Below are 12,702 nucleotides of genomic sequence, written 5' to 3' on the forward strand. Positions count from 1 at the left end.
CTAAATTCCATATATATGCATTAATATGCAGTATTTGTCTTTCTCTTTCTGACTTACTTCACTCTATATAATAGGCTCCAGAATCATCCACCTCATTAGAACTGACTCAAATGGATTCCTTTTTAATTAACATTAAATAATATTCCATTGTGTATATGTATCACAACTTCCTTATCCACCCATCTGCAGATGGACATCCAGGTTGTTAAAGCACTTTTTAAAAATAGGACTGCTATCGATAGAGCTGTGTCCAATTTGTTTTTAAAGACCTGTTGGGGTAGAGATTTCTTAACACTCTTTAGTAACTGTCTTGGAAAAGGCAGTGGCCACCCACTCCAGTACTCTTGCCTGGAAAATCCCATGGACGGAGGACCCTGGTAGACTGCAGTCCATGGGGTCGCTAAGAGTCGGACACGACTGAGCAACTGTACTTTCACCTTTCACTTTCATGCATTGGAGAAGGAAACGGCAACCCACTCCAGTGTTCTTGCCTGGAGAATCCCAGGGATGGCGGAGCCTGGTGGGCTGCTGTCTCTGGGGTCGCACAGAGTCGGACACGACTGAAGCAACTTAGCAGCAGCAGCAACTGTCTTGCTCATTTCTTCTTCTTGCAGTTAAAAAGTAGGGTCTTTCCAAACACTTTGCAAGTTAATACCATTTTAACTCTTCTCATCCCTTTGAGATTGAAATGGAGATGAATGGTCAGTGCTCAGCGAGCAGCTAATGCAAAGGAAACAATCTGTGAATTATATGGACAGAGAAAGCAGTGTTTGTACTTCTCTGTCCATGAGATGCTCACTGGGGATAACGGGTGAGGCTGAAAACTCCAGAGTACAAGCCACCTTTAATTGCATGCTGCTCCCTGTCCACTGGGCTTCTTGGTAGCTCAGGTGGTAAAGAACCTGCCTGCAATGTGGGAGACCCAGGTTTGACCCCTGCGTCGGGAAGATACCCTGGAGAAGGGAATGGCAACCCACTCCAGTATTCTTGCCTAGACCAAGGCACCTGGTGGACTACAGTCCATGAGGTCGCAAAGGGAGAGACTGAACAGCAGCAGCCTGTGCTCATTCTTGACCCTTGTTATCTCATTTAATCTCTGAAACCACCCTAAGAAGTAGGAACCTTTATAATCCCTATTGCTCAGATAAGCAAACCAAGACAAAGAGCAATTAAGTTACTCAGGATCACAGAATGACTTAAAAATTCAAGGACTCTCAGAGCTTAGAGGATTAAGCGCTCTGGTTCCACTTAGATGTTGGGGGAGGTGGGGAGCTACAGCAGATGAAGAAAGAGCAGATGAGGAACGTTTCCTCGAAGCTCTTGCAAAAATCAGATTCTTCCCTTTGGACAGTCAAGCAGCCTGCGCCTTCCTCTCACGTGCAGTGAATCAGATCCTAACCAGCCGTGCTGACCCATCCACCATGGTGTAACCCTGTCTGCAGTCAAGGTCAGACCACAGCTCTAGCTCTGGGATCAGCCAGCCACCTGGCACTGGCGCCACCAGAGCCCATTTGTGGCCAACCCTGGTTAGAGACCTCAGTCATATTTTCTTGCCCTTGTTATATTTGCTCCTTTCAGTTGAAATTGAATAAGATAATGCAGGTGAAATACCATACTTAGCATAGTGCCTGGAGTGCAGACAGCATTCCACAAACATTAGCTCTCATTAAGTATTTTTGATAAGTTATGAAAACAGTACGATTTGGACTTGCAAGTGGAAATAATAGTGAAATATTTTCAAGGCTGTAAAAATTTCTTTTCAGTCTGTCCCAAGCGGCTTGTGGGTTTATATCTCTGGCCCTGTCTGTAGCCTTGTGTCCACTGGCGCCCTTGGTTGAGATGATACGGAAATATTTTAAGTGAACTGAAATAACTAGCTAAACGGTTTTCTCAAGGAAATGGCAATGCACTTGGTTTGGGACGTGTCCTTCCTCCTGAAGTGCTGAGGCTGGTGCAGACACACTGGCTCCACTGATGGCAGAGGGGGCCACAGCCGAAGGGGACACGGGAACGGGGCCCTCCTCAGGCCTCCTTGTGGTCTGGAAGCATGCACGGAGGCTGCAGTTTGGCCTCCACTCATCCCTGGAGGCTCAGCCTCTTTCCCAAATCAAGCTGGGGTGCGTGTTCCAGCTGTCTTACTCAGGGGATGCAGGTGGCTGTGTCATGTGATTGATCCTCAAGTTTCTCTCTGTCATCTTCCAACCCAGGAGGGAGTGCTGCCATAGATCCTCTCTTGATTCAGTGCAGCCGGTAATGATGAAGCCTCTTCCACGCTGGACGAAGCTCACACTATACGCAGTTTCAGTTCATCTGTAAAAATGTTCTTCATTCTTACACACCGGGGGTAGAGCCTAGTTCAATCCCTTGCACACAGTAGGTGCTCAATAAACGCATGTTGTGCTGAGCTAACACTGTCTTTATGAGCCTCAGCAGAACCTATCATTCTTGATTTTTGGTCCAGATCCCTTCTAGGTATTGCCAGGTGAATTTCAAGTCCAAAAAGACAGATAAGAGTCAACATTGGAATCACTATTTTTTAATTTTTGGAAAAAAAAAAATTCCTGGGTTAGGGAATGCTTGATTTTCCAGGAAATATCCCAACCAAGTAACAAATAACCCCTTCCCCAGACCCCTTGTAATAATCCAAATATGTTCCACGGGTCGTTTACCTAAAGCTTCCTGAATTTCAGGGGACCCTGGTGCCCCAAAGGCATGTCCATGGACTTAGGGTCACTTCTTCCCAAGATTTCTAATGGCTCCATCAACTCCAAGAAGGTCTGTAGTGATCTGAAACCAGGAGTATCCCAGGTCTACACTCAAAAAAACCAACTCTTAAGTTTGGAAACTGACCTGAAACTGATATGCAGACCCTGGTTATTATAGGCAACAGCCCCTCAAAGTTCTTTCCATTTGCATCAGGATGATTCTTCCCTCATATCCCAGGACCTACAAGTATGTAGAAATGCAGCCCTAAGTCAAAAGAAAAACTTCTATTAATATTTATTGTGCTTTCCTGAATGATCGTCACACACTTTGTGATGACTTTTCCATCCCCCAAATATAGCGTAATGGTTATGAGAATGTGTCAACTTCACACAGGGTTTTTAATGACTAGAAGGACACAGGGGTAAAGGATATGCTTAATGTGCCATCCCATGCATTGACTAAGAGGGTTGATGGAGTTACATACATCAGTGCACGTTCATTCTTGGTTAAAGCAGAGGTTTTAAAACTATAGCCCTAGTTGAAGTTTGGGGACCACCCTAGGGGGCAGTAGGAGGGCTAGATTTGAGCCCCATCTTTATTCTAACTGAGCAGCTCCACGTGGATCTGTTTTACATACCAAATCACCAAGTGAGATTTTAGTCAGGAAAAAGTGCTTTGAAGTTTTGCAGAGCTACAAAGATAGACACAGTGCCAATGAAATCAGACTTCAAACCTGAATGAGTGTGGACAGTGTAATCATAATTCAATATCTATTGTTTATTGAGCACCTTCTATGTGCCAAAGGCTGGGGTCGGGATTTTTGCACATGATCTCTTATTTTTAGGACACCCAAGTGAGATGCACATTATATGGCCCAGTTCTTAAGATTAGGGAACTGTGAGTCAGGCTGCCTGGGTTCAAACCTTATCATTCACTTCTTACTGGCTAGATGCCTTGGACGTTTTCCCTTTTCATGCCTCAGTTTCTTCATCTATAAAAATGAGAAATATGAAGAGAGTCTACCTCATGGGTTATTGGGGGGCGCTAGCACACACAAGTTCTTAGCATGGGGCTTGATCGTGTGACCCATCCTCACCCACGTCTGTGCTCCTCTGTCACAGGATAGGCTGGGAAGAGAGTTTTCTCCTGTTGCAGGCAAGACAATTGTCCCCAGTGAATCAGGCACATTAGGGCTGGTAGCATCCTGTGCACTAATTTTATTGATAAGGGAGACAGAGGCTCAAGGAGCTTTGATGTGTGTAAGACATCTGACCCCAGAAATGCCTGCAAATGATCCCAGCCAACCCCACTTATGGGGAAATTTTTTTACTCACAAGACAAGGAGAGAGGCCAACTTCTCATTACTCTGCAGGCTTACTTGCCACACTTTTCCTTGATGTTGGTCCAGGTAGCAGAGTTCATTCTGCACATGGAAGGAATCTGTCAGAGGGGGCATTTGTCAGGTGTATCTCATAAACCTCTTGCTCACTTGGAATGCAGCTTTTCTACAAACTTGTGCCATCAGATGTGAGCATTTGGGTGTGTACGAGCCCCAAACCTTGCAGGGATCCAACCATTCATCAGACAACTCTGCCAAATAAAAGCTGGCCACAGAAGACTGGAAGCTGTTGTGAGGGTTCCCAGAGTGTATTATTGAGGGGATTGTGGACATAATGTGAATCACATGTGATAATAATTGTTTTTTCATACTTAACTACAATTTAAAAATAGAGGTAGAAATACTGTAATTTATGAGTTGAAATTGAGATTTCAAGGAAAAGATATGTTTCTTTGGCTCTTTTTCTGGTCTTTCTTGGATTCTTAAGATTTTATCTTAACGTTTGAAAAGGCAAGAATTAGTCGTATGATTGTCTGCATGGTTTGGTGTTTGGGGATAAGAAAATGCCATTATGCCTTTCTAAAATTCAGTATAAAATGAAGTATTTCAAAGATTAGTTTTTGAAAGGATGTTGCAGATTTTAATTTGCAAAAGAAGTTGTAAGTGGCAGGAGTTTTTCTGAATGGCTCCTGGGTTGGAGCAGGAAATGAGGCATATCCCATAGACAGTGAGCTCCACGAAGACTGTGGGTATCTTGTGTCTTGGTCCCCACTGTATCTCTGGTGCCCAACATGAGCTGACACATAGTAGGCACTCAGTCTATGGAGTGAATGGATAGTTCTCTCTTCTTCCTGTTTAAGTTTAGAGAAAATCGGTAAAGTCTGTTTGTAAGATGACACTTGAGCGACCAAATAACAAGTGATGCTATTTTACAGATCTCTCTTTACATTTAAATGCCGCCATGTTTGAGGCCAATGGTGGCTGCGGTTATGTTCTGAAACCCCCAGTTCTGTGGGACAAGAACTGTTCCATGTATCAGAAGTTCTCCCCCTTGGAAAGAGACCTGGACAGCATGGAGCCTGCCATCTATTCTTTAACTGTAAGTCTGGCCCCTGTGGTTCCAAGAGAATATAAGAAGGTGTTTAAGCCCTACTGAATATGAACTGCTTTTGACTTCAAGGCAGGGCAAAACTCTCGTGTCACAATTTTGTTGGTGCAGGTTTAGTTCCCAAAGATTTTCTTTACTTCTCAGAAGGCAGCAGCTGAGGTTTAGAATCACAGTCACCAGGTACTATACTTGCCAGAGCCCAGAAGGTAGAGTGCTGACCCCCCTCCCCTGCTTCCACCTCTATACTGAGATGGTAATTCTGTCTTCCAGGGCCCTCAGAATCATAAGTCTCAGTGCCCCCCATAAAAGCTGAGGTCCTTGTTAGCGCAAGGACCTCTAATCTTAAACTCTAATAGGCTCTTATAAAAAGTAAAACAGGCATCAACATACAAATCAATTAAACATCTTCCCTCCTTACAGTCATTCCTGCTCTTTCCTTATTCCTTTTATTGTCTAATTAACTAATGTCAGAACTCCACAGACTGCCCTTAATATCAGAGTCCTGGTAGCTCATTACTCAATTTTATTTCTAGCTTCTCCCACTCCCTCTTAGCTGAGGAAAAAACCAAAAAACTGAATTGGTGCTAGAAAAGACAGGGAGCGATGAAGTTATCTTTTCGTCCATCTTTAGATATCGTCTGTTTCCCTCCTAAGGAGGAATGCCGAGCAGTGTCTGCTCACACCTCACACCCCTGGGAAACCCCCACTCACAGATTATCCTACCACCAAACTGCACTTCCCCTTTCCCTAAAACAGGAGAGCAGTAGCTCCTTTTCTGTGTGACCATTTCTGCTAGACTTGAGTATAGCTTCATGTTGACAGAAGGCTATGAATTTCTAACAGCATTCCTTGTGGCTTGACCTAGAACTTAACTATTTAAGAAAAACATTTTGGAGTTATAAAAGATACACCTAAAACACTTTGAAGAGAATGTTAGTAACACATTTGTGGCTTCACATTTAAGGTCTTTTTTCCTCAACTTCTTGACAAACAATTTTATCTTAATTGTGTGGCTTTTTGAAGATGTTTCAGTATATTGACAGTTGAAAGGTTATAGTTAGGTGAATGCTGTTGACAAAATTGACTTTCCCATGAGTCCAGTCATGCATTTTCCCATGATTCCAGTCTCTCTCTCTCTTTTTTTTTTTAGCAGCCTTATTAATCATTTACTTAGTCCATTCCAGAAGTTTCTTTGTCTTTCTTTGCAGAGGGAAGCAGTGAGGCTCAGTGTTGACATCTGTTTCTTTTGCAACCCCAGTGACTTTGATCCTTTCTTCCCCTCAGATTGTCTCTGGGCAGAACGTGTGCCCGAGTAACAGCACGGGGAGCCCATGTATTGAAGTCGATGTCCTGGGCATGGCCCTGGACAGCTGCCACTTCCGCACGAAGCCCATCCACCGCAATACTCTGAACCCCATGTGGAACGAACAGTTTCTTTTCCGGGTTCACTTCGAAGATCTCGTATTTCTTCGTTTTGCTGTCGTGGAGAACAACAGCTCGGTGGTCACTGCTCAGAGAATCATCTCCCTCAAGGCTCTAAAGCGAGGTAGAATCACTGTCAAAAGTTCGTGGTCATTGTAGCTGAGTGATGGGTGCCTGGAGTCCATTACACGCCTCTCTCTACTTTTGTGTATGTTTCAAATTTTCATATTAAAAAGGTAAAATAAGAGGCAGAAGAAGATAATGCAAATTTGAACACTGAGCGTACCTCAAAAGACATTTTTCTTTTACGTTATTCTAAAATCCAAGGTTATTAACAACATCTCTTATAAAATGTGGCCTCTGCCTGTTTCAGGAGCAGTGGTCCTTGTGTTCTTATTCCCATATATCCCTCCCCAATAGCTCCCACCGCACCCCTGGTATGTTTAAAGCTGGAACTGTTGTAAGGAGAGGAAACCAAGAGCAGGGAGGGTTGGGTGGTGCTGGTAGCATCAGTGGGCTGAGGTTGGAGTCGAGGCCTGGTGGGAGGCCATTGTGGGAAGCCAAGGGTGGGTTTGGGTGCAGAGCAGGGAAGGTGGAGAATCCTGAGCAAAGGTTAGAGCTGTTGTCTTGCTGTCTGTTGGCTTTGCCGTGGCCCTTGGGGAAACGTCAGCTTGTCACACCTGTCCAGAATGTCTGTGCACTGCTTCTCAAAATTGATATGCAATCAAGTCACCTGGGCTCTTGGTAATAAAATCCAGATCCTGATACAGTGGGCCTGGGGCTTGAGATTATGCCTTTCTAACAAGGTCTGGGGACGCTGCCCCTGCTGATCTCATCTGAGTATCAAGTTCCCAGAACATGCTTCTTCGTGCAACCACATTCTGCCAGCCTCTGAGCTCCACCTCCTACTCTTTAGCTTTTTTTTCCTATTTCTTTTCTCCATTGTGTGAGTAGCACATGGTCATACTCACTGTGTTATGTCGTAACACTGACTGTTAGTCAGTTCAGGCTGTGTAACAAAATACCACAGACCGGGTGCCTTACATAACAGGGGTCTATCTTGTCAGCTTTGGAGGCTAGAAGCCCACGATCAAGGTTTCAGCAAGTCTGCTTTCTACTGAGGCCTCTCTCCTTGGCTTGCAGAGGGTCGCCTTCTCGCTGTGTCATCACAGGGCTATCCCTTGATCGCTGTACACAGCATCTGGTGTCTCTCCGTGTCTGCCTTCCAATTCCCTCTTCTTATAAGGACAGTTCGTCATATTGGATTAGGCCCCACCCTCATGACCCAACATCACCTCTTTAAACCCTATCTCCAGATACAGTCACCTTCTGAGGTACTGGGAGTTAGAGCTTCAACACACAAATTTTGGACACCATTCAGTTCCTAACAGTTATAGAAATATGATCAAGTACAGAAGAACAATTTTTAAAAAATTATCCATCTTTCTGTGTCTTCAAGATAGTTACTTTTGGTGTAGATATTTTGCAGGCTTTATTTCTCTGCCCATGTGTATAAATATTAACAAGTAAGCTTCCTCCTAACCTTAATGTTTTGTGACTTACTGATTTTCACTAATATATGTAGTGAACAACTTATCAGGTAAATAGATATACATCTTCGTTACTTTACAGAGTTGCATATTATTCTATTTTATACTTGTACAAACACTCACACTGTAACTTCTTTAACCAACTCTCTATTGTTGGAATACTTTATTGTCACTAAAGCTGTTCTAAGAGGAAATATTTGAAGAACAGTGACTCTAGATGACTTGATACAAAAATGATCAGATTTTCCTACTATACGTTATTTAAGTTTAAAATTTTCATTTTGAGTCTAAGTTTAAAACCAGCACTTGGACAAGGTAACTACAACCACTAAGCGGCCCCAGACGGTCCCCAGGGGCAGCGCCCTGGGAGAAAAGGCATCCGTCGGTCACCTGGCTGCTGTCACCACTGCCCATCTGAAGGTCTTATTTCTCCCTGTCATTTACTGACCTCCCTGGGGGATCTTCTCTGCAGAGCTCTGCAAGGCATGGCTAACAGGTTTTTCCCAATTCTGCACTGTTCCAGGATATCGACATCTTCAGCTGAGAAATCTCCACAATGAAGTCTTGGAAATCTCTAGTTTATTCATAAACAGCAGGAGGATGGAAGAAAATTCTTCTGGCAATACTGTGCTGGCCTCTCTGGTAATTAAGTTCTATTTCACTCAGCATATTTGTGGGAATTGCTACACCAGAGGCAGGCTTTCTTGTGGTCCAGGAAAGTGGTCCATTTAAGTCATAGATTAGGTGGCTATGGATATAATTAAAACAACAATGGTTGATACCTGACACATTCTAAGCACTTTACATATATACTGACTCACTTGATCCTCACTAACTTCATGACATAGCTATTAGTCTCATTTCCATGTTATAAAGGAAGGGGAGTGCTAAGTACACCTGAGGTCACACAGCTATACACCCAAGTTCATCATCTACTGCCATACTGCTTGCCAGGGAAGTGAGCCAAAAATAACAACCCAGGGAAAAGGCTAATTACGCAAAGCCTGCTAGGAAGCATCTTGATACTTCTAGAAGGTTTAGGTTAGACCATGAAAATCCTTTGCTTCTTCATTAGTGCAGGGGCAGATGTCACAGGTGAGCAGGATTGGGTGAACAGCCAGGCACTGCTGGTGACAGGTAATTCTGCAAGCCCAGCAGTACCCTGGCACCTGAGGAGACTCTGCACCTGCCCTCTTGGGAATGGGAGAGGAACACTGCAAAAAGGGCCACCATTGCAGAAGCTGGGTTTTAACAAGTTCCGCATTGGTTAAGGTCCGTTGGTAAGGTTTGAGAACCAATGGTAAGGTCCATCGGTTGAAAGTTTGAGACCCATTGGACCAACGCTCACCCCGGTAATGCAGGGTTGTTTACCTCGACAAGGAATTCTGCTTTGATTAACTGATTGATTCCACTATGCTTGCTCTTGAAAAACTGAAAGGTGTCCATCCATTGCCTCTTTACATGTTTACTAATCTACTCACAGCCACACCGATCTTTTAAAATTTATTTTGGTGGGGTTGCGGCTGCAATGGGTCTTTGTTGCTGCACATGGGCTTTCTCAAGTTGCAGCAAGCAGGGTCTACTCTTTATTGCAGTGCTTGGGCTTCTCATTGACGTGGCTTCTCCTGTTGGGGAGCAAAGGCTTTGTGCGTACGGGCCTCAGTAGTTGTGGTGCTCGGGTTTAGTTGCTCTGCAGTATGCGTGATCTTAGTTCCCGGACCAGGGACTGAAACTGTGTCCCCTGCATTGGCAGGTGGACTCTTAACTTGTAGACCACCAGAGAAGTCTGGTTGCACCCATCTTGTACTTCAGTGTGGTCCTAACAACCTTTGAAAAGCTGCCTTCTGTGCTTACAGTGGCGCCGACTTGACCGCTGCCCCCATCACCTCTGAGCAGCCCTGCTCTCTCCTCTGCTTCTCTTTCCCTCACCCCAATGATTTCTTCTCTCTCTGTCCCTCACCTTGTTTCCTTGGGTTCTCTTCGTTCTCGCTTCAGTAAGTGATCGAGGTTGAATACGGCATGTTGGCCAGTAGAGAGAGGTGTCGCCTCTGCCTGGTGCCTGCCTGTTACCTTCCCTGCCTGGGAAGCAGGGATGGTGTGCCTGGTACCTGAGAGCAAGAATTAGATGGTAGTGTCCCATTCTGGGTTGTCCACTTATCCTTCTAGCTATTCTATTCTAGAATCCCCCCACCTTGAAGCCAGGGATGTCTTATTTCTCCCCAAAACCCCAGAGCCAGGCATAATGTCTGTTTCATTGTCAGCCTTCCATAAATTATTTTGTATTTTGTGAATGAATCTATCTCAGTATACAAACTGCTCAAAGACTTGAGAGTTACACACCTCCCCAACTCTTCCTAACAAAAATACCTTTTATATTACAATTATTTGTGCGCCTGGACAGCAAGCTCGCGGAGGCCAGAATATTTTATTTATCATTTTACCATCAAAATTCTAGACCAGTGCCCTGAAGAGAGATGGAACTCAGTAGACACTGTTGAATGTCACTTCATAAGTAAGGACTGACATACATTTCAGACAATATCAGTCCCCTAATTATGATGGAAAGCAACACTGTTATTTAAAATAAATTGCTATTTTGGTGATATGCTGCTAAATATTCTTACTAGACTATTAAGGAACATGCACCATGCCTGCTGCTGCTGCTGCTAAGTCACTTCAGTCATGTCCAACTCTGTGCGACCCCATAGATGGAAGCCCACCAGGCTCCCCCATCCCTACCACAAAAAGAGGCATCTGGTTAGAAAAGGTTGGCCTTGTTTTGCATTTATGTGTCCCTGCGTGTACGTCTAAGAACTAGCACCTCTCTATCGATGCAGCCTACAAACATGAGAATGGAAATGAATGAGAAACCATATGATCTTCCTTGACAGATGTTTAATACGGAAGAAAGAAAATGTTTGCAGACTCACAGAGTCACAGTGCATGGCGTCCCAGGCCCAGAGCCCTTTACTGTTTTCTCTATAAACGGAGGCACTAAGGCAAAGCAGCTTCTCCAACAAGTAAGTTCACTGAGTCTATAGTTAATAAACAGTTCTTTTAGAGGCATCTCTAGGTTAACAACTTGTCCAACATTTTACAACTGACTCAAAGTCAGAGAAAGCAGCTCAAAGTGTCAAATTTCATAGATTATGAAACAGAAGCTACTACCAAGGGGTTTGGGCTGTTTTGTTTTTGAACTTTGGTGTCTACTCTCACAAAGCACTGTTGGGGTTTTGGAGACAGTGTAAAATATAATGACCCAGCAATCCCACTGCTGGGCATACACACCGAGGAAACCAGAATTGAAAGAGACACGTGTACCCCAATGTTCATCGCAGCACTGTTTACAATAGGCAGGACATGGAAGCAACCTAGATGTCCATCAGCAGATGAATGGATAATAAAGCTGTGGTACATATACACAATGGAGTATTACTCAGACATTAAAAAGAATACATTTGAATCAGTTTTAATGAGGTGGATGAAACTGGAGCCTATTATACAGAGTGAAGTAAGCCAGAAAGAAAAACACCAATACAGTATACTAACGCATATATATGGAATTTAGAAAGATGGTAACGACAACCCTGTATGCGAGACAGCAAAAGAGACACAGACGATAGAACAGTCTTTTGGACTCTGTGGGAGAGGGAGGAGGGGGGATGATTTGGGAGAACGGCATTAAAACATGTATAATATCATATAAGAAAAGAATCGCCAGTCCAGGTTCGATGCAGGATACAGGAAGCTTGGAGCTGGTGCCTGGAATGACCCAGAGGGATGGTATGGGGAGGGAGGTGGGAGAGGGCTTCAGGATGGGGAACACGTGTACACCCGTGGCGGATGCATGTTGATATATGGCAAAACCAATACAATATTGTAAAGTAAAAAAAAAAAATAATAATTTTAAAAAAAGGAAAAAAAATTAAAAATTAAAAAAAATAATTAGAAAAGTAAGGAAGCATTTCCATGGACCACCCATAAAAAGCAGCACATTACTGTCCACATGAGTAATCCCAGGGCTGTGGAGGAGGACTGGAGAGGAAGTGATGCTGGCCATCTCATGGAGGTGACAGTGTCACCTGACCTACTCCTGGAAGCTTCATGCCCTTAATTGTTGCTGAAGTGGTAGCTGCCTTGCCCCACAAAATCCACAGTCCAGTATCAACCTGAGACCAAGGTCTAGGGTGAAGGGAGCAGAGTCTTCCTGAGAATCTTCTATCCCACCTCCACCCCATCCCCAGGTCCTTCTGCTTCTGTGAGTGAGACCAGTCAATCACCAAGCGCTGATTCTGGTCATTGCATGCTCGCATGGTCGAGTGGATGCCTGGGAAGGACGTTTGCTTACTCCATGCCAGAAGGTGGCAGCCTTCTCTGGTCACTGCAAGTTCAGCTTTTGCCAGTAACCTGGATAATAGAAAACCATGTGAAAGAATACATCAGTAAGAGTAGCTATCATAATGTCTAGTGTTTACCAGGCTTCCCTGGTGGCTCAGGCAGTAAAGAATCCGCCTGTAATGCAGGAGACCTGGATTCGATCCCTGGGTCAGGAAGATCCCCTGGAGAATAAACCCACT

At 44.2% G+C, this 12,702-nt stretch overlaps 1 protein-coding gene across 1 annotated transcript in view; it reads left to right on the forward strand.

Moving 5' to 3' along the window:
- Positions 1–12,702, forward strand: part of PLCE1 (phospholipase C epsilon 1) — a 369,702-nt gene that overhangs the window by 336,210 nt on the left and 20,790 nt on the right. Inside the window, exons 25-28 of the mRNA XM_061402841.1 lie at positions 4,981–5,144; positions 6,438–6,699; positions 8,649–8,767; positions 11,017–11,145. Coding sequence (XP_061258825.1) covers positions 4,981–5,144; positions 6,438–6,699; positions 8,649–8,767; positions 11,017–11,145 — 674 coding nt within the window. The remainder of the gene's footprint in view (positions 1–4,980; positions 5,145–6,437; positions 6,700–8,648; positions 8,768–11,016; positions 11,146–12,702) is intronic.

The sequence above is a fragment of the Bos javanicus genome, chromosome 26 (genome assembly GCF_032452875.1).
Source record: "Bos javanicus breed banteng chromosome 26, ARS-OSU_banteng_1.0, whole genome shotgun sequence".
Taxonomy (NCBI): domain Eukaryota; kingdom Metazoa; phylum Chordata; class Mammalia; order Artiodactyla; family Bovidae; genus Bos; species Bos javanicus.